The sequence below is a fragment of the Chenopodium quinoa genome, unplaced genomic scaffold, assembly GCF_001683475.1.
Source record: "Chenopodium quinoa cultivar QQ74 unplaced genomic scaffold, ASM168347v1, whole genome shotgun sequence".
NCBI lineage: Eukaryota > Viridiplantae > Streptophyta > Magnoliopsida > Caryophyllales > Amaranthaceae > Chenopodium > Chenopodium quinoa.
In genome coordinates this window covers 885,706-910,503 of record NW_018742244.1, presented here as the reverse complement: position 1 = coordinate 910,503, position 24,798 = coordinate 885,706, and the positions used below count along the sequence as shown (strand labels likewise).

The 24,798-nt window shown below is 35.2% G+C and overlaps 4 protein-coding genes across 4 annotated transcripts; 2 read left to right on the top strand and 2 right to left on the bottom strand.

Moving 5' to 3' along the window:
• The first annotated feature begins 954 nt into the window (after positions 1-954).
• LOC110737712 (alpha-amylase-like) lies at positions 955-3,274 on the top strand. The gene is made up of 4 exons (XM_021918047.1): positions 955-1,050; positions 1,491-1,623; positions 2,026-2,831; positions 2,929-3,274. Exons 1-4 carry the CDS (start codon positions 955-957, stop codon positions 3,181-3,183), a joined length of 1,290 nt encoding a protein of 429 aa, XP_021773739.1. The 3' UTR covers positions 3,184-3,274.
• Positions 3,275-4,733: 1,459 nt separating this feature from the next.
• On the bottom strand, positions 4,734-8,304 carry LOC110738744 (rop guanine nucleotide exchange factor 1-like). The gene is made up of 5 exons (XM_021919169.1): positions 7,819-8,304; positions 7,198-7,314; positions 6,556-7,079; positions 5,768-6,121; positions 4,734-5,576 (listed from the first exon to the last, which is right to left on the bottom strand). Exons 1-5 carry the CDS (start codon positions 8,108-8,110, stop codon positions 5,148-5,150), a joined length of 1,716 nt encoding a protein of 571 aa, XP_021774861.1. The 5' UTR covers positions 8,111-8,304; the 3' UTR covers positions 4,734-5,147.
• A 10,112-nt stretch (positions 8,305-18,416) lies between these two features.
• LOC110738727 (glycine-rich cell wall structural protein 1-like) lies at positions 18,417-20,862 on the top strand. The gene has a single exon (XM_021919146.1). It carries the CDS (start codon positions 19,733-19,735, stop codon positions 20,720-20,722), a length of 990 nt encoding a protein of 329 aa, XP_021774838.1. The 5' UTR covers positions 18,417-19,732; the 3' UTR covers positions 20,723-20,862.
• A 1,369-nt stretch (positions 20,863-22,231) lies between these two features.
• LOC110738721 (extensin-like) lies at positions 22,232-23,906 on the bottom strand. The gene has a single exon (XM_021919132.1). It carries the CDS (start codon positions 23,633-23,635, stop codon positions 22,232-22,234), a length of 1,404 nt encoding a protein of 467 aa, XP_021774824.1. The 5' UTR covers positions 23,636-23,906.
• Between the last annotated feature and the right edge of the window lie 892 nt (positions 23,907-24,798).

Sequence of the window (24,798 nt, the reverse complement as noted above, 5' to 3'; positions counted from 1 at the left end):
TTATAACTTATACTGTATGCTTTTTATCATAAAGTTTCATTTATCTATTATATAAATATATTTCTCTAGGACCATATATATAATTAGTTATGTGGTACGGTGTTTTAATAGCTGATAGGACCTTTATAGTAATTAGTTATATATGTGTACACAACTTGTTAAATTGATAGTTTAAAGGCAAAGTAGATGATTTCAATCACTCAAATGACCTTTTGAGGTCTTGTGAGGACGTTAGAAACACTTTATTTTCTATTTTTTTTTGTTCCAGAATCGCTGAAAATTGTCAAAAATTGAAGATAATAATATTATAATTTGTCCTTTAATATCATATTTGAAGATTTGGAATTTCATATCGAAAACTCAAGTGCGATGGTTGGAGATGTTTCTCGAAGTCATATAATATTGTTTAAAATTACATACATTCTCTAATTACTCACATAAAGACCCTGTGTATTTATTTATTTATTTATTTATTTATTTATTTTTTTAATAGAGACGTGTATTTATATATGTAACTAGTTAAAATACATATTCTTATTTTAATCATCTAGAAAGACCCATTTAGTTTTTGGTACAAGAATACAATATGAATACACTTAAGTAATGTACAACATACATATTATACATACATTGTCAATTTTGATACATACTTTATACAAACATACAGAGTACATCTAAATCTATAATTATTATTGTAAAAACCTTAGAGTGAAGAATTATTATAATCACGGTGCAAGCAATTTGTCAATCAATGCGGCTAATCTGACCACCAGAGTTTATCAACTTAATTTGTTTGCACCGAATAACGTTTTCAAATCTTAACTTAAAAATAAATTCATTATACGTTAACCTTATACAGTACAATTTTGTGGCTATAAATACCCTTTATTTGGTATACGTACATTCATGCAAATACTAGCTAGCTTTCTACTTATATTACAAGTATTTCTAAAGATGAAGATCAAATGCTTCAATTCTCTCTCTTTTGCCTTCCTTTTCTTGTCCTTTTCTCTTTTACTAAATCTTGCTACTCCTACTTTGTTGTTTCAGGTATGTTAAACACTTATCAAACCAATTAAGCATATTTACTACTCCGTACTAGATAGACATCAATCTACATTTTTATTATTCGACAAGCTTTCCTGTGTATAATTCTAACTACTTAATTTGTTGGAGGCTTGGAGGTTATTAGAGATCACATACACTCTGAGTCTATCTATCGATCTATCCAACTTTCTCTTAGGGTATTTCATATTTGGTGTATTACACTACATGTAGTGTTAACAAGACTTGATAAAAAAACAATGCTAAAGGAATTGTTTTTGTATCTGATTAGTGATAATGTGACATTATATTAACAATCTTAAGTTGATGAATTTTTTTAAAAATCCGTCTTAGGAGAATTATGTCTTAATCTTATATATAGTTTGTGTTACATTTTGGTTTTTAACTTCGAACTTTTTTCTAAACTAATTCTCCATTGTTATCAGGGATTCAATTGGGATTCATGCAATAAGCAAGGAAGTTTATATAGCTTTTTAAGCAACTCAATTGATGATTTGGCTAGAGCTGGAGTAACTCACGTGTGGCTTCCTCCGCCAAGCCATTCCGTTTCACCCCAAGGTAAATTTAGTTTTTTTTACAACTTTCTTTGTCCGAAATTAATACTCTTGTTGATGACGTAATTAAAATATATTCCGTATTAGCAAAATGTGACGTGACAAACGACTAAAGAGTATTAGCAAAATATTTTTAATTCACATTCCTTAAAATTTAATTATTCAAAAGATAATATTGTCTTCAACAGTTGACTTCCTTTTACTTTCTGCCTATTTGATGACATAGGGCATAAATTAAATACTCTGCAACACAATTGACAAGGCAAACACAATTCCTCTATGTGTGTGTTTGTGCACGCGCGTGCATTAAAAAAAAAAAAACAAATAAGGACAACCTAAACAATTATCGAGTAATTAAATACTTTTCTTAATTAATTACTAATGATATGTATAATTATTATTTCAGGGTATTTGCCTGGAAGATTATACGATCTCGATGCATCGAAATATGGTAATGAGATGGAATTAAAGACACTAAACAGCAATTTCCACCAAAAAGGGATCAAATGTGTTGCAGACATAGTCATCAATCACAGAACTGCTGAAAAACAGGATGGAAGAGGTATATACTGCATGTTCGAAGGAGGAACTCCAGATGATCGTTTAGATTGGGGTCCTTGGGCTATCTGCAGAGACGACACACAATACTCTGATGGTTCCGGTAACCTTGATACCGGGGATGGTTACGCTGCTGCCCCTGACATTGATCATCTTAATCCAAGAGTACAAAAGGAGCTTATAGATTGGATGAATTGGCTCAAAGCCGAAATTGGCTTTGATGGTTGGAGGCTTGATTTTGTTAAGGGATATTCTCCTAGCATAACAAAGTTGTACATGGAACGAACACAGCCTGATTTTGCTGTAGGAGAGTTGTGGGACTCGATTACTTATCTTAATGGTGCACCTGACTATAACCAGGACGCGCATAGAAGTGAGTTGGCTCGATGGGTGGAAGCCTCTGGTGGAGGAGTGGTGACCGCGTTTGATTTCACCACCAAAGGGATACTTCAGTACGCGGTACAAGGGCAGTGGTGGAGGATGAAGGATCCTTATGGAAGGCCTAGTGGACTTATTGGAATTTCACCGAAAAATGCTGTTACTTTCTTAGATAATCATGATACAGGTTCAAGTCAGAAGCTTTGGGCTTTTCCGTCTGATAAAGTTATGCAAGGATATGCTTACATTCTCACCCATCCAGGAATTCCATGCATAGTAAGTAACTAAATCCGAACAGAGGTAGTATAGTTTCGTAGTTAAAAAACTAAGTGACTATATTTTCACTAATTAACACTTATTTTTTATGTTGCAGTTCTATGATCATTTCTTTGATTGGGGATTAAAGGAAGAAATTATAGCATTGACATCCATAAGAACAAGGAACGCGATATCTGAAACAAGTAACGTCAATATACTCGCCTCTGATCCTGATCTATATGTGGCAATGGTAGGCGATAGGATCATAGTGAAGATTGGGTCAAGTATGGCAACGGGCAATTTTGTTCCGCCAAATTACAAAATTGTGACGCATGGAAACTGTTACTGTGTATGGGAGAAACAAGGCTAAGAATTAAAGTTTTCCGAAGATGTTACGTTACTTTTTTGTTAATCGATCAAATGTAACACAATTCATGAATTACAATGAAGCTTATGGGTTATGATAGTCTCTTTACACCTTCAAATAATTGACTAGATGTTTGCTGATAGATTTATTAGCTGTTACATTACCGCACCATATATACCGACTAACTAACAAAAGTGAGTAAAAACATAGCCCATTTGCCTCCGCTCATCGCCTATAATATTCAAATGATCAGCCAATGTAGCAATTATGACAGTTTTGGTACCATTTCCAGTTGTAATGGTAAGCACAATAACACTTCCCTGCTTCAGCTAGAGCAGGTCATAACTCATAAGGCTAGAGCCCTGGTCCGAAAAGTGGCCAGTACCACCCTAAGGCATTAAGTAGACAGTTGGAACTTTGGAAGATGGGGTCTAGGATTGCAAAGGTGAAACTAAAAATACAGTTTGTTCAGCAAAAAACGAAATTATCAACAAAAACTGGGCCAACCAAACCTGACCATACATGATTAGTTCTAGTTTTAGGCGTTTAGCTTAAGACATCCATTTGGTCCAAGTAAAACGGCTTCAGAACAGATACAAAAGCTTGAGAAAAATTAAATTCGGTACAATTAATAGCTTAGGACGAATTGACTATATCTTGAAGTTGTGACGTTTTAAGAAAAATAAAGGCAACTCAATTCATAACTCCCATAGACACATGTAACATATATTATTGAATCCATATCCGCCCAAACATACAGCTTTTCGGATGGAATCTATCTACTCGATTTATAACTTCCTCCTACTTGTCCTCAATGGCTGTCGAATGTGTAGGATAAACCTCATCTTATTAACAAATTTAAACCTGACTTGATAGACTGAACCCAACTCCAAGTAGAACCTGTACACGAGTCAAGTGACGTTTCATCTCTAAAACCACTTATCAACGCGTGAATAGATGAGTCTAAATTGATTTCATTGATATGTTGTACAAGAAGGTAGTCTGTACTACATATTTGGCTAAGCTTAGTGCTATTGGAGATATTAGGATCATAGTGAATTTCAATCTGTACCATAAGACAGTGACTCTGAGTACTGACAAGGGAGTGTAAATCCATAAGACAGTGCTAACAAGAAATAGGAATTTAGAAATAGCAGAAGCAACAAAATTGCTTGTAAAGATCATTACAAAGGCTTGCACTACCTAAACAAACTTACTGAAACTGTATATCCATATTACATATTTACACGACATGTTTTAAGCCAATGCAAAAGATCAATGCGGCTAATGGTTGTATCATATGTTTTACATGACAGATAGACTCGTACTTGATTGCCCAATCTGAATAATCCGTTATTACATAACTCATATCAAAATTGACCCTAGCTGACCAAACAAGATTGTATCGTGATAAACTAATCAACTTAAATCTGGAATATGACTCCAACAGCAACCACATTGGCTTAAATTGATCGATTACTAAACCAAATAGCTCTGCACCCTAACCAAATTCACCAAATGGAACTTGTATGATGAAAAATGAAAACTACTTATAAAAAAAAGAGTAATCAAAGCGCATTTGATTAGGAAATTAAAGAGCCCTCCTTTACATATAATCTCAGGTTTCCTGGCAAATATAGAAAGTACTAAACTACTAATCCATGACTATGATACACCCCCGTCTCTTACCATCTTACTATTCCCACTCTATCCGTCTACTAATGATTGCCAACAAAAGAGCTGTAAACATAAACATTTTTAAGAAAGACTTTGCTAAAAATAGGTCCTAACATATACTAAATCCTCCTCAAAAACCTAGTACAGAGTAGCGAATATTGTAACTAACCTAATTTAAAGTTTAAACTAACAAGAAACTTACTGCACAGATGGTCTGTTGCTAGAGAATTTACAAAGAAGAAGTTATATTTAGCTGTTCTGGGAAGCTGTCCTCTTAGGTATTGTCGTCATCAGTCTCTCTCAGGAGCATCTCCAGGTGCTTTCCTCGCACTCAGATTCCCTGGATGTGCCCAGATCCTCTCAAATTCTTCTGACAGTATTTTATCAGCTTTCACATCCTCTTCTCCTGCTTTAAGGTTCATTTTGCTGAGGGTGGAGAGTGATCTAGGGCTTCCTCCAGCAGCAGGGGAGAAACAGAAGCTTGGGGTAGCAAATGGTGAGCCATAAGGAGTATGTTGAATAGAGAAGGGGCTAGGTGACATGCGTTTTTGGATCGGGAGACCACCAAAACCTCCTCTACAGAAAAGAGATTTGGACTCTGAAGCTGATTGTTTAACAGCATCATCCACAAATAATAAATCGTCTATTCTAGCCATAATGTTAAATGCTAAGCTCTCCAAAACTCTTGAGTAGCTTTCTAGTATTGCTTGCCCAACATCCTGCACGACATAAATGCAAAATTTTGAGTACTTTCAATATTAGAAATGCATGCCTTCCAGCAATCACATGGCAAAAACTTTCATCACTTTGTTTAAGTATGAATTTTAAATCCAAGTAGGAACAACAATACGATATTACATCTGGGGTAATTAGCAATGATGCAGCAAATTATGGGGCATCGACAAAGTACCTTGTTAAACTGTATCTTGCTCATATCTAGAGCTGTTTGTGGAAGTACAGGGAACCGAAGCTTCAGGAACCTCAAAAGCGTTTCAGCACGTCGTGCAAGAACTTGATTCTTGTCATTATCGGATACAAGACCTTTGACCTTGCCACCCCAAGTTGCTCGTTTACTTCTAGACTGACCTGCAAGTCTTTTCTGATCTTTCAATCTCCAGACATGAACCGATGCCTCGATCCTATTGGCAACTTCCAGGATTTGATGTTCCGAAGACAAGTCAAGGCAATCAAGTAGGCAATCAGGTGTGAACAGCTCAGCAGTTACATAGCGGTATATGACCTCTCCTAGACAATCTTTTCCGTTCTGCCAAGGCAAGGTTTATTAATCAGTAAACACATTGCTACACAGGACGCATCAATCTCACAGAAAACCAAATTGCATAGAAAAAGACAGGAAATGTTGGACAATAACATTCAAATTTGGACGACAAGAGCACAGATTCTAGCAGCAGAATTAATACCACTTCTCGGTCACAGAAAAACAGACAAAGGAGGGTAAATTTACAAAACTCTACAGACTGATATCACTACCAATAAAAGCAATAACTTTCACTCAGACGAAATACAAGCACAAGGTATAAATACACATTGTACTGGACTGATCAAGGGAACAGTTTAGTGCTTGTGTATTCAAATTTAGTTGCAGCAGCCAACTGAATGACAATGAAGATTTAAATACATATATACAAGCATCATTACACCTATATCAGGCAACAATGGTAGTAATAAGCTTCTCACCTTAGGCAAAGACTCCAAATAAACATCAGGAATCTCCATCTCAGCAATGACACTGGTATTAATAGCCATAGCAGCCTTGAGAATCTGATTAGTACAATCCCTACACTGCTGCAACCTCTTCCTAGCATCCTCAGACAACCCACGAGGCGGAACTTTCGGACAAGGCAACCACCACTTCTCCTCCTGTCTAACAGAAGGCCGACCATTAGACACCGCTGTTTTAAGAGGATCCCGATCATCACTCTCTCGGTCAGCATACGAAAACTCAGTCTCCTTAAACCCTTCAAGCATACTAAGCAACATTGCATCCAGTTTCTTAAGAGCAGGCAGATTCACATACAAATCCGACCTCGGCCTCGTTGCCATGACCTCAAACGAACCCCCACCAGGAAACTCTTGTATCGACGGGACTAATTCAACAATCGAGTCACTCACACATAACAACCACTCCATTTCTCTGCACCACATCTTCTTCCTCTGCGACGCCAACGGCTCTAATCTCCATAACTCCCCAAATACAGTAGCTACCCAATTTCAACAAACAAACCAAAATCAGACTAAAAATTCACCAAAATAGTACTAGACAACAAAAATATCAAAAAATGTCAAATAAAACAAAGTATAGAATGTAAGTAATTATACCAGCAAGATTGGTAATTGCATTTGAGATAGCAAGAGCAGTACAAACTCCCTTTCCACCACCAGACATGTCCTCTCCCAACAACAACTTTGCAAATCTCTCCTTCATCAACTCTACCTCTGTACACATCAAACAAACACAAAACCCAAAAAAAACCCAGAAATTATTATTTAATTTTTTTCAGATATACATAGAAACAGTCAATATAATGAAAAAAAAATAATCATAAAATATGCTCAAAATGGAAATAAACACAATTTATCAATACTTTGACTTATTACTTATTACCCATAGATTAAGCCACAGATTTATAATACAAGGTCACCATTTTTTCACTGACCCAAAAAAAAAGACAAAAAAATAAAAAGAAAATGACATTATTATGATAAATCCAATCAGTCTCAATTCGCAGAAATTTCGCCATAGGTATATCCAATTTTTTAAAAAAATAAATAAATAAAATTATAGCCGACACATTAAACTGAATTTTTTCCCAAAAAAAGCAACCCAAAACACAAAATTAGAAATGTCATTATACTACTATAGTAAAATTTTATACAAAAAATAAAATAAAAACAGAGATCCAAAAAAAGGGAATGTGGGTATATATTATAAATATTTACCGGAAAAATCGGAGTCGTTGGATTGAGGGAGTTTGATGTCATCCCAAAGAACGGCGTCTCTACCGGAGATAACCGGAAAAGCGAAATGAGTAGCGGCGAAGTTGAAGTTTCCGGGGTGTCGGAGAGCAGGGGAAGAGGTGGAGGTAGAAGGAGCAGCATCAGGGTCAAAACGAAGGAGAGAGAAACTACTAGAACTTTCAGATTCACTAACATCTGCACTCAAACAGTAGCTACCACCACCTCTATCGCTTTGTTGGTCGTATTGATCGTCTTCTGAAGAAACACTACCCATTGATGAAGATTGAATCTGGGAATGAAGGGTTGAATGGTGGAGATCTGTTATTGCATTGTGGATTGAAAGAGAGGGAATGTAGATGGTTGTTGTTGTTGTTGCGGAAGGATGAAGGAGTGATAATGGAGGAAGAGAGAGAAAGTGAAAGTGGGGACCAGAGAGAGAAAGAGAAGAAAGAGAGAATGTGGTTTTTTTTACGGAGTATTCGTAATAATATGACAAGAGGAGAGAGAAAGAAAGATGCTTAAGGTGCCCGACACAGACACTGTGGTTTCCTCTTGGTTTTTGATAAGGGCTTTTTCACTTTTTTTTTTTTGTTGTTTTTTTTTCTTTTTTTTTTTTTGGGTGAGTAAATTTTTTTTGTTTTGTTTACAATAGGAGTACTATTTTAAGTTTTTAAACTCTTGTCAAAAAAAAAAAAAAAATTTGGACATTATGTTTTATCCTAACCTAACATAATGTCGTCAAATTGAGGATACTCAAAGCTTGTTTTCATATGATTATTTCCAGTTTAGTTCAACTCTAATAAATCCAGTTTAACTCCTAATTTCCTTCTCTTATAAAATATTCATTTTAGTTCAGCTAAATTCAGTCAATGAGAACAACTCCTCACTTCCAAAAAACATTAAAAAAAATGAGGAACTTAAAGAGCCAAATGTTTTAATCTGTTTTTTTAGTATTTATTAAAGGGTTGGCTGTTTGAAATCCTCTGAACACGAAAAGTTATCAATTATAATGAGCCTTAATCCTTTGTGTTAATTTCATACTATAGTACTTCGTATATGATCATATTTCATACTATGGTATACAAACATATTCATTGAACTCATTCTATTTCTATTTAATGATTCACTATCATAAATATTATCTGTTTAGATTTACAACATAAATGGAATAGATTTGTTTAAATTAATACAAAGTAAAATCAAAGATTGTACCAGCTCATAACAGCATTGTCATGGAGATTTCTAAACCATAAATAGGAAGCTATATACTCAAATATATGGTCATATGTATATGAAATTACGTTTATATAATCACTTTCAAAGCAAAAATTGTACATTGCACAAGTTTACAACTAGCTTAGTTTCCTCTATTTGGAATTGATTGACATAATTTACACCTAGCTACAATGTATCTAAGGGCTTAAGGTTAAATTGATCATATGATTTTTTGGTGCACTAAAATTGATCCTATTATGTGACTATAGGCTCGTCCCATGAGGTCGTATATACTTGATTCGGACTAATTACTTTGTATTTACTATTGAGAACGTGTTAACTTCTGACACATACCGTAGCCTAAAAGTCATTTATAATTGTTGGACTACTGTTTACCATATCCCTCTGAATTAGTTTGATGTCACAATCTTTTTATTTTTCTTACCAAAAAATGGGGAAATTGGCAAGATAAGCTCAAATCACAATGGCGCTAGCTCTAACAAAGAAGAAAAAAAAGCAGACAAAGAAGAAAGCAATAAAACAACGTATGGCCCAGAAATAGGCACAAAAAATTGATGCCGATGATAAGGTAATAGTATAACTTTATATGGTCTATTAAACTGGCCTTGGTATTCGGGAACAAGAGTAGAAAAACCCACTTATTAAACCAATAACAAATGTCAGCAAAATCCTTTATTTGCATAATTAATATAAGTTTATTCCTGGTACTTTTTAATTAAGCTGAAACCGGCCGTATTACAACTTTTACGACATTTTATTATCTCCTACTATTAAAATGATGAGATCAAGCATTTTTATTGTAGTTTTCTTATTAGCTCTATTAGGAAAATAATTAAAATTAGCAAAAGACAATTACGAGTTTATTATTTTGACTAAAGTAACAATTAATTATGTTTAGAGAAACCCCTATTAGGATTAGAATTGGTATTAGCTAGGCATGGTATGGAGCCCACCATTACAGTGCATGCATGGGGATGTGGGCCGGTGGAATTCCTTTATTTTTAATGTTTTTTTAGAGGGAGGAAGAAGAACAAGGGGTAACGAATGATAATAAAGTAACAACATGATGATAGCGTAACGTTTTTTTTGTTAACTGTATAGTATAGAACTATAGAGTATAGACTAGTATTCTACCAAGTAGCAACTATGGCCTAATTATGGCATTATGATATGAAGCATTGAATTGTTGAAGTATGAACGTATGGAGGAATTACAATATGTCTACTTCTGAGCATCGTAGTAGATACACAAGTCTTGTGACTTTTGAATTGTGACTAAAATTTTGACTTGATTTGTTGTAAACCAACCAAACTAAAGGCATATTTTGATTGACTGAATTGAGTTGAGTTAAACTGAACTGAACTTATTAGAGTAGAACTGAACTGAAATTAATAGATCTGAATTGAAGTGAATATTTTATAAGAGAAGGAAATTAGGAGTTGAACTGCAATGAATTGAACTTATTAGAGTTGAACTGAACTGAACTTATTTGAGCTGAACTGAACTGAACTTATTTGAGCTGAACTGAACTGAACTTATTTGAGCTGAACTGAACTGAAATGAAAATAATCGTATCAGAATAGACCCTAACTCGATTAACCAATTCTTTGATATTGATATCATGCATACATACTTGTAAGTTGTAAATGCGAACAGGTTTCCCAATCAAATACCCCAAATACTAATGATCGAGGAAGAAAATGACCTGCGAACAGGTTTCCCAATCAAATACCCCAAATACTAATGATCAAGTAAGAAAATGACCTACTACGTACAAAATTGATTGATTTTTATGAGTAACAAATTAAATAAATGCACGGAACGAAACAAATAAGAGGGAGAAAAAAGTCTTTTTAAAACTCTTACATTTTCATTATCTTTTTTTTTTTTTTTTTTTTTTTTTGTTTGGGTGTTTAGAAAATCATAAGGTCGAGGTGAGAATCAATCCAAACTTACCTAAAATCGGGAGGGTAGCTCTAACTTTTTTTTTTTTTTTTTGAAACAAGCTCTAATTACCTTAGCTATCCCTCACTCTTATTGTCATTATATGGTTTAATCATGAAATTAAATCATTTTTACCTAACTCTCTTTCTTTTTATTTGAAATAGGTGCAGGATAATTATTAATTCAGGTTTTATTAGAGAGGTAACAAGTTGGTGGAAACCATTACCTCTATGTTATTGTAATTGTTATCCAAACATTATAACCAAACACTTGGTAACTCAGTAAGATTAAGGTCCTGTTCACATTTACTAAACTGAACTGATTGGAGTTGAACTGAAGTAAAATGAATATTTTATGAGAGAGAGAAATTAGAATCTGAACTGAACTGATTGGAGCTAAACTGAACTGAAATTAAGTAAATGTGAACAGACCCTAAATGACTAATGATTTAATTGAAGGGTAATGATATATGTAGCCCTAAGGGTTATATATAAGCATTAAATATACTTTCGAAAATGGAATTAAGTTGAAAGTTCATGACCAAATCACGCACATATTAGTGTAACAAATGTTAATTATCCTTAACATTTCATTTTTTATCTTCTTATACATATCCCTTAGACCCATGTTTATTACGAAGTATTTTTCTAATTGAATTTATTTCCATTCCAAAAAAAAAAAAAAAAAAAAAATACTCAAACATGTTATAAAGCGTCATTTTAAAAATTGTTTTCAAAGTAGGTAATACGAGTACTCCTAGTCCGTATATGATAATCACATACATAGTACTCTGCATTGAGTACGTTATTTTAAAAGGAATAATCATAATCACCACCTAATTTATATTCTAGGGGCGTGTATTTAGAAGAAAGGACTATTAATAATATTGACCAAATTAATCAAGAAATTAAATAGGGAGTTGCACGAATTGATTAGAAGTAATTGCCCATTTATTTCATTTTGAGTGCAATTTTAAATTAAATTTCCTCTGTTGGTCAAATTAATTTCATAAATTTTGTGCCCTTTAAGAAATTCACACAAAAAGTCTTGAAATAGAACGTCCAAAATTTCTTCAAACCCATAATAATGACTGTTTTCGACATTTGAGCTCAAAAAACCTGCTAAAATTATGGACAGAGAGAATCAAATCATTTTCACATATGAGGGAGATTTTTTTTTTTAAAAGGTATTGTAGGATTTTGATTGCGTGTTTTCTGAATTGGAATAATGCCATTTTAGTGAATTTGGGAAGCTTTTTTGGGTTTGAAAATTTTGGAGCATCTCATTGATTTCTTTACCCTAAGTCAGTAAATACTATCAAATTTATTTATTTTTGGTAGTAAAATAAAGTAAGCTAGGATTTTCTTTAATATCCACGTTTTGGTTTGTGATTGGTTATGATTCTTTCATCCATAATTTTAATTTTTTATTTGAAGCCACCAAATTCATTGATCCATTTCGATATTTTCAATTGATTCCTTGTTTGAATTTTTTTGGTGCGGTTTGTGTTTATAAAATTAACAAAGGTAAAGCTATAACAAGTAGTGGTAGAATCCATTGGGATGAAGAAAAGTGAGAAAGTACATAGGTTAGCCTAGTCTTTTTGTGAAAATGTGAAATGATCCAAATGCTCATCTTGTTTTTTCAAAAAAAAAAAAAAAAAAGATTGCATGTTGTGAAATTTTCATAGTCAATAACGACAATAACTCAATAATAATTTTATAAAATTAAGATATACAACCAAAAGTTACACTAAGGGCATGCTCTCTTGCGTTGAAATTTAGTTCAGTTCAATTCAGCTCAGTTCAATTCAGTTCAGTTCAGCTCCTAATTTCCTTCTCTTATAAAATATTCATTTCATTTCAATTCAATTTAGCTCAGCTGAGTTCAGTCAATGAAAACAGACCCTAATTTAAGCTTTGAAACACTCGTATATAAACCTTGCCTTTTGAAAATAATAACAGGAGCTAACTCATTACTCATTAATTCATTACAATACATTTTAACATCATACCACATGTTCGTTAAAAAAAAGAAAAAAAAAAAAAAAAAAACGGTGACAATTCACAAAAAGGGTGAAAAGCAAGTTTAAGCACACGATTTAATCTGTAGAGGGTGACGAGTTGGATGTATCAAGGCCGTTAATAGCAACAACATAAAGTCCTTAAATTTATGATGACTGCCTACTGCCTCCTGCTCGCTTGTTAATGATACATGTGCATGATTGCGCCATCTCATCTCAACTGTTGTACACTCTGCTCTAGACTACCATCTTTCCTTTTTTTTTTTTTTTTTTTTTTTTTTTTTTTTCTACGACTAATTAATTTACACTTCACATGGTAATCAGCAAATGTACGCTGTTTTACGAGCTAATCATAGTTTTTGGAGAATGGGATTATTGCATTAATTACCCCTTCTCATTATTCTAATCTCTACTACTAGTACCACTGTAATTAATACTCCTAAGGAATACTTCATATTCTATATAGATGTCAACTACTGGTATATCCCTAAAATTTTAAGATGCATAAGCCTTGTTCTTTTGAGCTTACAAGCATAACAGAGAGCAGACTTCGGGTCTAATCTGATTTACTGAATTGAGTTAAACTAAACTGTTTATGAGAGAAGGACATTAGTAACTAAACTGAACTGAAATTAAGCCGAAGAGAACATGTCCTTCAACTAAGTAGAGCAGGTATTAGCAAAACAGATTATTAATGCTCAATAGAGCAAAATATGACTCATCAAAGCAGAATAACTCAAAAGAACATAATCATACTCCGTAGTAGCTATTATGTGGAGTATGTAAAAAAGAATATTCACTTATGCTACACTTGTATATAAACACTGTGGAGTATTGTACTAGTGGAGTATTAGTTTATAATATGCTCCTAATTGTGCTTTAAAGAGTTATTGTTACAGGATCTTAAGGCAAAATCTTGATTTCATGCGCCTATGATAGTTAACTGACGTAAAGAGTGGATCAACTTATGCACGCTTATTTCTTTATCCTCACAATTAATCATGGTATCTTGTGGGTTCACCAAGTTTAGTTGTTTATTTATTTTCATGATATACCAATAGATCAAAACGACTTTTTTTTTAATCAAAAAGCTATGTACTATACTCAAATGTAGGTATTTCACCTAAAGTCGAATAGAAATCTGAACTCCCATGCATCTAACAGAAACTTGTGTATCTAGACTACGCATTGATCTGTAACAAAGTTTTACCCTAACAACTGATTGAAATTTGTTGGTGCAGTGTATGATAACTTAACAAACAATTACGAGTAAGGCCCTATTCTTTTCACCTTTAAAAAATAATATTAAGTAAAATTAATTCAGTTCAGTAAAAATAAGTTCAGTTCAGTAAAATTCAGTTTTCTTAAAGAAGAATTATAATAGAAAATCAGTAAAAATAATTTTAGTTCAGCAAAAATAATTTTAGTTCAAATAATTTAAGTTTAGCAAAAATAATTTCAGTTTCGTAAAAATAATTTTAGTTCAGAAAAATTAAGGTGAAGAGAACGGGGCCTAATTGTTAAAACCCATTGTAGCCCACTTGTGAATGTCCCACATTGGAAAAAGAGGATAGGTGGTTCCACTTTATAAGGTAGAGGAGTTACTCCTATTATTACCAATTGGTTTTAGTGTGGAATTTACAAACAAAGAGAGTATTTAACTACCTTAATCTTAGCTTAATACAGTACCGCAACATTATCTAGCCAACTATTTATTTTAGTTTTTATGACAAGATTATCTAGCCAACTAATAAGATGTATTAGTATATATCTAAAAAATCAATGAAATTCTATTAAACATGATCTCTAGTCGATCAAATGTCAAATTATGAGATAATCATAAATAATTAGTTAGCTGTTAGCTAGCATATTATCAAATTAAGTTAAAGCTTTCACAAGATAATCTATATTATTACGCCATAAAATTATACTAATATAAATAAGCTTGTTTACACACAGCTAATACCATATTAAGGTGTTTTGTTTAATACTAATACATACTTCGTATTATTAGCTCTTGTTTGCATTAGCATCAATTACGCATTTACGCGTCTCACTACTTCAATATTAATCGTACATAGGCCTAACAGTCCTAACAAGTAACAACCTCAATGCATGATAAATTATTCAGTTATTGCTAACTGCTTTTTACGAGTTAGCAAACTTCCATGAATATTAGACTTAGAGAGTTAGAGGTGATTATTAGGATCATGGGTCGGGTTTTGGTAAAATCGTGTCCAAACTCACTATTTCAGGCCAATCGGGCCGGTCGGGCACATATAAACTGTTCAAACCTGATATTAAACTTTGATCGGGTCAAGGTATTATTGGACAGGGTAGTTCAATCCTTCCATGGGTATAACCGGATACGGTTTGAGTCAAAATTAAAGGTTTTTTTTTTTTTTAGATACGACGTCTTTTTGGTGCAGCAGGCCACACTGTGTGGCCTGCTTCCAAGTCAGCAAAATAACGGAGAACGACGCGCGTATAACGGGATTAGGAAACAAGCGCTGAACAAAATGGCTCTACAAAACATGGGCAAATTTCTAAACCTTAAAACCCATAACAACTCATTTACGAGGAACGAATGCGAAAATTGAGCGAAACCTCACACAATTTTTCTTCCAGAAATTAAAGAATAACAATGGCAGAAGAAATCGAAAAATTACCTGATTCACAAGAATCATTAGAGATCGAACAAATTGAAGATTCTTTGATGAATCTTGAAATCCAAACCAGTAATCAGGTATTGGATCTGGAAGATGAAAACAGATACAATGAAATTGAAGAAATTAACGAGTAACCCCTGTAAAATTAACACGTAACCCCTGTAAAACTAATAACTAACCCCTGTAAAATTAACAAGTAACCCCTGTTAAACTAATAAGTAACCCCTAAAATAAACAAGTAACCCTAACAAAAATTAACAAGTAACCCCTGTTAAACTAACAAGTAACCCCTAAAGTAAACAAGTAACCATAACAAAAATTAACAAGTAACCCCTAAAATAAACAAGTAACCCCTATAAAATTAACAAGTAACTACTGTTAAACTAATAAGTAACCCCTAAAATAAACAAGCAACCCTAACAAAAATTAACAAGTAACCCCTAAAATATACAAGTAACCATAACAAAAATTAACAAGTAACCCCTATAAAATTAACAAGCTAAGTAACCCCTATAAAATTAACAAGTAACCCCTGTTAAACTAACAAGTAACCCCTAAAATAAACAAGTAACCCTAACAAAAATTAACAAGTAACCCCTAAAATAAACAAGTAACCCTAACAAAAATTAACAAGTAACCCTAACAAAAATTAACAAGTAACCCCTATATAATTAACAAGTAACCCCTAAATAAACAAGTAACCCTAACAAAAATTAACAAGTAACCCCGAAAATAAACAAGTAACCCTAACAAAAATTAACAAGTAACCCCTATAAAATTAACAAGTAACCCTAACAAAAATTAACAAGTAACCCTAACAAAAATTAACAAGTAACCCCGAAAATAAACAAGTAACCCTAACAAAAATTAACAAGTAACCCCTGTTAAACTAACAAGTAACCACTAAAATAAACAAATAACTCTAACAAAAATTAACAAGTAACTCTTAAAAATAACAAGTAACCCCTATAAAACTAACAAGTAACACCTGAAACTTAACAAAAATTAACAAGTAACCCCTCTAACTTAACAACAAATTCTATAAAACAAACAAGTAACTTCTAATAAACTACCAGTAACAAGTAATAACCCCCTAAAACTTTACAAATAACCCTTGTAAAATCAACAAGTAACCCCTCCCTATAAAACCAACGAGTAACCCCTAAAACAAGTACACTATATTTTTTAAAAGTAATCCCTACATAATGAAAAAAGTAACTATTGTTGTATCTTCTACATTAGCAAGCTCCTCCGGCATCTTCTTAGCAGCCTCCATTTCATCTGCCTTTTTTTTTTCTTTTCATTCTCTAGTAATTCTTCATAAATTGCTTGATTTCTACTCACGAATTCTTTCACACCACCAAAAACAATCTCACGATACTTGTTCAAATTGCAGAGCATAGATGACAGGAAAATCGAAAAATTACTAAAATTAGGGTTTGATTTATATCAGAAGTAGGAGAGTACAGCATATATGTCGATTCTTTCTTTCCCTTGGGGAAGATTATCTTGATTTTAGTCATTATCAACGAAACGAACAATTTAGAGGAGAGAGAATTTGAGGAGAGAGAAAATGGAAGAAGAATAGTTTGAGGAGAGATAAAATGGAAACAGAGAAAATGAGAAAACTTTGGGAAAGAAGAACCTTTTGATGTAATAAAATGAAAAAAAAAGAAAGACACCTTTTATTTTATATGAAACGGACTGGCCACACCATGTGGCCAGCCACATATAAAAATTTTCCTTTTAGATATGGTCGTATTAGTCAGGGTGGACACGTCAGTACAACACTACAACTGTACAAGGATAAAATAAACTTCAAGGAAGTTAGTCTCGACAATGTACTTTCTTGTAACACAGGCTAAAAGTTTTAGGGTTATGATCGATGGAGGTCTCCCATGAGAAATAGATAAGATAGGGGAAGCCAGAAGGGCGGGGAATATAATATGACGAATGGTGGAGGTAAAGAGAGAGATACCATGTGATCTTTTTTACTTGAACAATTTAGGAGTGTTTATGTTATATGTTGATTTTGGCATACAAAAAGTTTGAGTACGCCATATGACTCATACATGTGCTATTTAATTTTATTCCAAGCAATTTATGAACAAATTTCTATCATAAGCCAGTCATGAGGCAAGTTAGGTAACTATCAAAATTGTACTGAAGTACATGAGTTATACAATGCCGAGTGTCGGAGTACTATATCATGGACTTGGATCACGTTTCAGATCCTAACGTAAAACATTTACTCCCTACTTCAAAAATTACAAACATTTTGGTTGTACTTTAATTTTCATTTAGTTATTACAATTGCAAATTAGCAATATTTGGCTAAAGAACGATTGATTCTAAGTGGCTAACTTAATACAATCATACAAGATTATAAACCAAGGTCATTGGTCAAAGTCCAATTATTCTCAAGCCCAAATATCTTAAATAAGCCCATATAACCGAAATCACTCATAGGTCAACCCGACTCGAGTTAACGCAGTGGAGGTCAACCCGACTCGAGTTAACGCAGTGGGATATGGTAGTTTGGTGGTAGGGAAAGGTATTGGGATCGAACCCACTCTTTCCTCTACTCTTCTCACTTTATTTTTTCTTATGCTCTCTTTCCACCACTTCTACTCAAGGACTCCACAATTTTCCGGCGACCATCGATAAGCTTGCAGATCATTATTTAATTCCTTAATCAGGTATTTTTTTTTTTTGTTGGCATGTCAATTTCAACCAGATTAAATTTTAGTGCTTAATTGATTGAGGGCTATTGTTGTTGTTCTTGAGAGTGCTAAATTAATAACAATGTAAATAGGAATTCACAAACTGTTCATTACCTATTTTCAATTGATTCTGCCTTGGTTTATTGATAATGGGTCCGGATTACTCGCTTTCAATTGTTTCTGTTCTGGTTAATTGGTAATGGAGGATTACTTGCTTTCAATTGTTTCTGTTTTGGTTAATTGGTAATGGAGAATTACTAGCTATCAGTTGTTTCTTGCTTGGAAAATTGATAATGGAGGATGATTGTAGCTTCAATTATACAAGAAGGGTAAAAACTTAATGGTCTATTTTTGGTGTATATGTATCATGGGTAACTATATATTTATGGAGGGTTGTGAACTTGTGATTATTCTCAACTCTACAATGTAGAGTTACAATCCCCCTCTAAAGGATTCAATGTCGAAAAGGCGAAAATAGAGTTAGTATTAAGCTTTGGTTTTCTTTAGTTAGATTATTTATTTGATTGTGAGTTGAGAGGTGGAAGTTTGTTACTCTCACATTGGATATTTGTGTTCCTAAATGTCATTTTGTATAATTACAACCAAGATTGAACAACTAATTGTCAAATAAGATAAAGTGTAAATTAAATTGGAGAAGAGAGAGTTACATGGTAGCATTTGCCTAATGACTCCACCTTTTTGGCCTCCTTATACACAAACCTTTCAATTTCTTGATTTCCATTTGAAGTTACTTTTAGGATTTTCGATGAGTTATGAACCTTAGCAGGGAGTATATTGCCAGGTTGCTAGCTTTGTATCAACTATTAAAATTAAAGAAAATTAATTAAACAAGAGAATTGAACTACTAATATGTATATATATAAACAATCATATTCGTCTATGAATGCTCTAATGCATCCATTTTTTGGTACAATAATTAAAAAGCTGCAAACTAAAATTGAAACGTACATCACTTGAAGAGGCTGTTGCTGCTATAGCCTTTAGCACTGTAAAGATTTGTGCAATCTTAATCGAGTAGGTGAATGGTGGAGATGATTTTGGGGCTGGTTGATCATATGGCTGACCATGACATGAATCCATGAATAGCTATTTTTAGTTCCTTTCTTAGATTGACATTGAGTAGTCTAGTGATTTTAAGAAATTTATGGAAGTGAAGGGGTTGATATAGGCACGGGGTTTAGACTAGTGTTGGGTTTGGAAGACTAGAAGGGTTTATATCTACGCATAAATGATTGGTGTTATGGTATGGGGTTCAATGGAGGTGTAAAAATAGCTAGGGAATGGATGTGGTTGGTGTAGGAATGGGTGCTGGAGGTGTATTTGGAACGGGGGTTGGTGGTGGTGAAACAGTTGGTACTGGTGTTGGTGGCGGTGATAAAGATGGTGCAATTGGTGCCGCTGGTGGTGATAAAACTGGATCCACTGGTGGTGGTGAGGCTAAAGGAGGTATTGGTGTAGGTGGTGGTGAAGAAATTGGTACTATTGGTGCTGGTGGTGGTGACAAAGATGGTGTGATTGGTGTTGGCGGTGGTGATGATATTGGTACTGTTGGTGCTGGTGGTGGTGACAAAGATGGTGTGATTGGTGTTGGCGGTGGTGATGATATTGGTACTGTTGGTGCCGGCGGTGGTGATGATATTGGTACTGTTGGTGCCGGCGGTGGTGATGATATCGGTACTGTTGGTGCCGGCGGTGGTGATGAAATCGGTACCGTCGGTGCCGGTGGTGGTGATGAAATTGGTACCGTTGGTGCCGGCGGTGGTGATGAAATTGGTACCGTTGGTGCCGGCGGAGGTGATGCAATAGGTACCGTTGGTGCCGGCGGAGGTGATGCAATAGGTACCGTTGGTGCCGGTGGAGGTGAAGCAAAAGGTACTGTTGGTGCTGGTGGAGGTGAAGCAAAAGGTATTGGTGCTGGTGGAGGTGAAGCAAAAGGTATTGGTGATGGTGGAGGTGAAGCAAATGGTATCGTTGGTGTTGGTGGAGGTGAAGCAAATGGTATTGTTGGTGTCGGTGGTGGAGGGGATGCCAATGGTAGTATTGGTGTAGGTGGTGGAGAAAAAGGGATTGGTGTTGGTGGTGGTGATGAAATTGGTAGTACCGGTGCAGGTGGAGGTGATAGAAGGATTGGTGCTACCGGTGGTGATGCAAGTGGTGGTGGAATGATTGTTGGCGGTGGTGATGCAAGTGGAGGTGGAATGATTGTTGGTGGAGGTGATGCAAGTGGCGGTGAAATGATTATTGGCTGGGGTGGTGGTGATGCAAATTGAGGTGGAAATATAAGTGCCGGTGGTGGAGTTAATGTTGAGATATCAGGTGGTGTTGGCGAAGATGGTGTTAATGGCAGTGGCGGGGAGAGAACAAGTGGTAGTGGTGGTGACAATAATGAAGGTGGTGATGGTTGTGTAGGTGAAGATGGAGCTACTAAGGGTGGTGGCGGAGAAGGTACTAAAGGAGGAGGAGGTGGTAATACAAATGGTGAAGGAGTCACCGATGGAGGTGGTGGAGATGGTACGAGAGGTGGCATTAAAGGAGGAGATGGAGTTATGGGGGTTAATGGTGGTGACACTGGCGGTGAAGGCCTTTGTCTTGGCAAAAATGGGTTATTAGATGAAGATCGAGCAAATGGCCATTTCCCACAACTACCAAAAAGATACTGGTACAAGGGATCACAACTAGTGTTTTCATTGGTCTTACTGCCCTTTGATTTATGATGATGAACACTCTTACCTCTGCCTTTCTTACTTTTACCACTAGGTGCTCTCTTCTTTGGCTCTTTGTTATGTTTATGTGTTCTAGCCTCTGTGAATGTCTGGGAGATCAAAAGTAATGCTAGAAATATTATTATTAGTATATTTCTTTTCATAATTGAAAACTTTGGGGCTGTGCTAAAACTTTGCTTCTTCACTCTTCTATTTATAAGGAAAAATAAAATTCTAGGCAATTATAGAATACTTTGAACCAACATTAATATGAGAATTGATTAGGATTATGTAGCTCTCTGAAGTTGGGAATTCAATAGGTATGGTTTTACACAGTAGCACAAGCAACTGGCAATAAGGCATAGACAAAGGCGCTAGAACGAAATTTATTATGTTATTTTGGATAGAAATGCCAACCGTGTAGCCTCCCTACTGCGGTTGTAGGCGATGAGAGATTGAAAATATACAGACCCAATGAATGAGGAAATCCTTGTATTGTGTGCCTTTTCTAAGTAAAAGTCCACATTAAAAACTTTAGTTTGTGGAATTGGCGACTAGCTCTATTTCTGACTTACTGTATTGCCAATAAATTATAACGCTAGTTTTAAGGAATGCCTATCTTGTGAGTTGTGGCTTATCTTTAGCGATTTATATTTAAGACATACTTCCTTCGTTTCTTTATAACTGCAATATTTTTCTAAAATGGAAATGTCACAATTGTTGCAACACACCATAAAAACAATAGTTGCAACACACTATAAAAGGAAGGTTTTCTTTGATGAAGATTGTACAATTACCTTTATTTAAAGCTATGACCCACTTGATTATACTTCTAATAACCTTAACTCCATTTTAAATGTATTATATCATGTGAGATCACTTTTCTTAAATATCGTGATAAAGTGTGTGTTGCAACTATAAAGAAATAGAGGAAGTAATAGTTATGCAGTATCAACTATCAAACTTGAAAATAAAAATGTTGCAACTAATTAAAAAAAAAGGAGTAAATATTTGACAAGAACATTTGACAAAATCAATGGAAATTCAGCTGACATTGCATCTATAAAATGTAAAAGATTAAGTAGGTACTGGTACAAGAGGTGGTGAGAAAAACTGGTCTGGCTCGCTAGGAGCCATCCAAATTGGCGGATAATCCCCATATTGTGATGCTGGAGGAGATAGCCATGGATCAACAAATGGCGGCGTCATACCGAAACCACCACGATTACTACTACCATCATCCGGAGGTGTTAGCCATGGCCATGTTGGTGGCTGATCAATATTGCCATTACCATTGTTAGCAGGAGGAGCTTCCCATGGCAATGGTATTGGTGGCTGGTTGATTTCTCCAACAGAAGGTGCTGGCCATGGTAATGGCGACCATGGAAGCCATGGTATTGGTGATGGCTGGTATATATCTCCAAGAGATGGTGGTGGTGGAGTTTGTAGTGGTATCCATGGAGGAAATGCAAACCCTATCGGCGAAGATGGAACTGATGACGGTGGTGAGGGTGGAAGCTGAAACACTGGTGGTGGAGATGGTGGCAAGAATGGTGGAGGAAATAATATAGGCGGTGTCATTGGTGGGGATTCAACTATCGGTGGTGGAAAGGGGAGCGCTGATGGTGTTGTAGGTGGTGTGAAGAAAGGTGGAATTCCAAACTCCGGTGGAAGAATCGAGATCAATGGAGGAGGCGGAGTGAAGCCAAACTCTGGTGGCTGAATCGAGACCAATGGAGGAGGCGGAGTGAAGCCAAACACTGGTGGTGGAAAAAAGAATGATGGAGGTGGTGGTGAAGGAACAAGTGGAGGTGGTGGTGGGGAATATAAAGGTGGCAGTGGTATCACAGGTGGTTGAGGAAGTATTACAGGTGCAGGAGGTATTACTACAGGTGCTGGAGGTAATACTACAGGTGCGGGAGGCAGTACTACAGGTGCGGGAGGCAGTACTACAGGTGCGGGAGGTAATACTGGTGGTGGAGGTACTATTACAGGTGGTGCAGGTAGAATTACTGGTGGTGGTGGCAACAGTAATGGTGCTGGTGGAGGAGGGAAGATAAGTGGGGCAGGAGGCGGTAGTGATGGTGGTAAGAGAAATGGCGGTGGAGGAAGCACAGTTGGAGGCGGTTGGGGAGAAGGTGAAAATGGTGGTGGTGATGATGGTGTATGGAGAAAAGGATTATCAGGGGAAGGGGAAGTAGGAAAAGGCCATCTCCCACACATATCAAACAAGTAACCGTATAAAGGGTCACAATTGCGGCCTCTTCTCAGTCTACCACCTCGACTTGTTCCTCTACTTCTTATCCTTCCTCTTAGTCTTGATCTTCTTCTTCTTCTCCTACTTGTACTACGGATTCTGCTTCTCTTCTCATCATCTGCTATAGATGGTTTTTGCTGTAGGATACTATTACTGTTATTTGCTTCTGTGATTGCTGCTTGTGCAATCAACAGCACTACTGCTATGATTATAACTACTTTCATCTCTTGCCAAAATTTTGCAGTATGTTACTTGATTTTACGTTATTATAACTTTCATGTATGATGGTTGATATATTGCCTGGATCGTTCAAACTATTTATCAAAAATTTACTCTTTTAATGGACCTTAGCTGCATGATGACAAATGTCTTATATGTCTATGATAACTTAGTTACTCATAATTTGCATGCATACTTCGAATACCAAAAAATGTTGTCTTGCTCAGTAAACTACTTAGGTATATAAATGCACATTAATTGCTTAGTCAACTGATTTACTGAGAGAAGTTTCTCAGAAGAAAGTTGCATGTCACCCAAGTAAACTATAGCTTTCTGCATGCATGTAGACTAGAAAGAGAGGCTTTCGAGGATGGTGTTATTTAACAGCTTCAGCATGCACTGGCTATTCAATGACAGCCTTTGTTTCGTGTGCCTCTAGATTCTTTTACAGAGTTTGATGACATCCCTGATATCGAACAGTGTCTCGACAGGAGATAACCGGAGAAGCAAAATGGGTGGGGGTGAAGTTGAGTTATAGGGACGTCGGAGGGCGGGAAAAGAGGCGGAGGTTGAAGAAATGGCATCATGGTCAGTATGGAGGACAGAGATGTAGAACTTTTTGATTGCCTAACATCAGAAATTACAGTTATATGTTACAGTAGCATAGTATCATTAAAAAGCTATCACAACTCACAAGATGTACATGTTCATCATAGGCTCATTTATATTCAGCTAATGCCATATTATGGTGCTTAATATACTTTTATTCTTCATTAAGATCATATGCTGTAATCATATGAATCAATAGCGCGTCTCAATAGTACTACGGAGTACAATATATATTGTACACAGCCCTAACAATGCCTCAACCATGAGCTATTAAAAATAATTATTGACATGATTCATTTTTAGGGAAGTCAGTTTTGAATTTCTGATGATGATACTTTACTTCTTAAAAGTTGAATGCGCCCAATAATGAGCTTAACTGCTTAAGACTAGATTACAAATTATCTATGGAATAATTAAATTTCATACAACTACTTAACATTAATAATATATATAGAGATTATAAGGCTATGTACAATTATTCATTTTAATTTTACCCCACAAAATAATTCAATGTTGGCTTTGTAAAAGCACACATCTCACCTGGCAATCTGGCTTTAGA

Bases quoted from the DNA above. Each gene is read 5' to 3' on its own strand.
- LOC110738721 (XM_021919132.1), bottom strand. From the start codon at position 23,635: ATGAAAGTAGTTATAATCATAGCAGTAGTGCTGTTGATTGCACAAGCA.
- LOC110738727 (XM_021919146.1), top strand. From the start codon at position 19,733: ATGGATGTGGTTGGTGTAGGAATGGGTGCTGGAGGTGTATTTGGAACG.
- LOC110738744 (XM_021919169.1), bottom strand. From the start codon at position 8,110: ATGGGTAGTGTTTCTTCAGAAGACGATCAATACGACCAACAAAGCGAT. The intron at 7,315-7,818 runs GTAAATATTTAT...TGATGTGTACAG, and splicing joins CAACGACTCCGATTTTTCCG to AGGTAGAGTTGATGAAGGAG. The intron at 6,122-6,555 runs GTGAGAAGCTTA...TTGCCTTGGCAG, and splicing joins ATTTGGAGTCTTTGCCTAAG to AACGGAAAAGATTGTCTAGG.
- LOC110737712 (XM_021918047.1), top strand. From the start codon at position 955: ATGAAGATCAAATGCTTCAATTCTCTCTCTTTTGCCTTCCTTTTCTTG. The intron at 1,051-1,490 runs GTATGTTAAACA...CATTGTTATCAG, and splicing joins CTCCTACTTTGTTGTTTCAG to GGATTCAATTGGGATTCATG. The intron at 1,624-2,025 runs GTAAATTTAGTT...TTATTATTTCAG, and splicing joins CCATTCCGTTTCACCCCAAG to GGTATTTGCCTGGAAGATTA.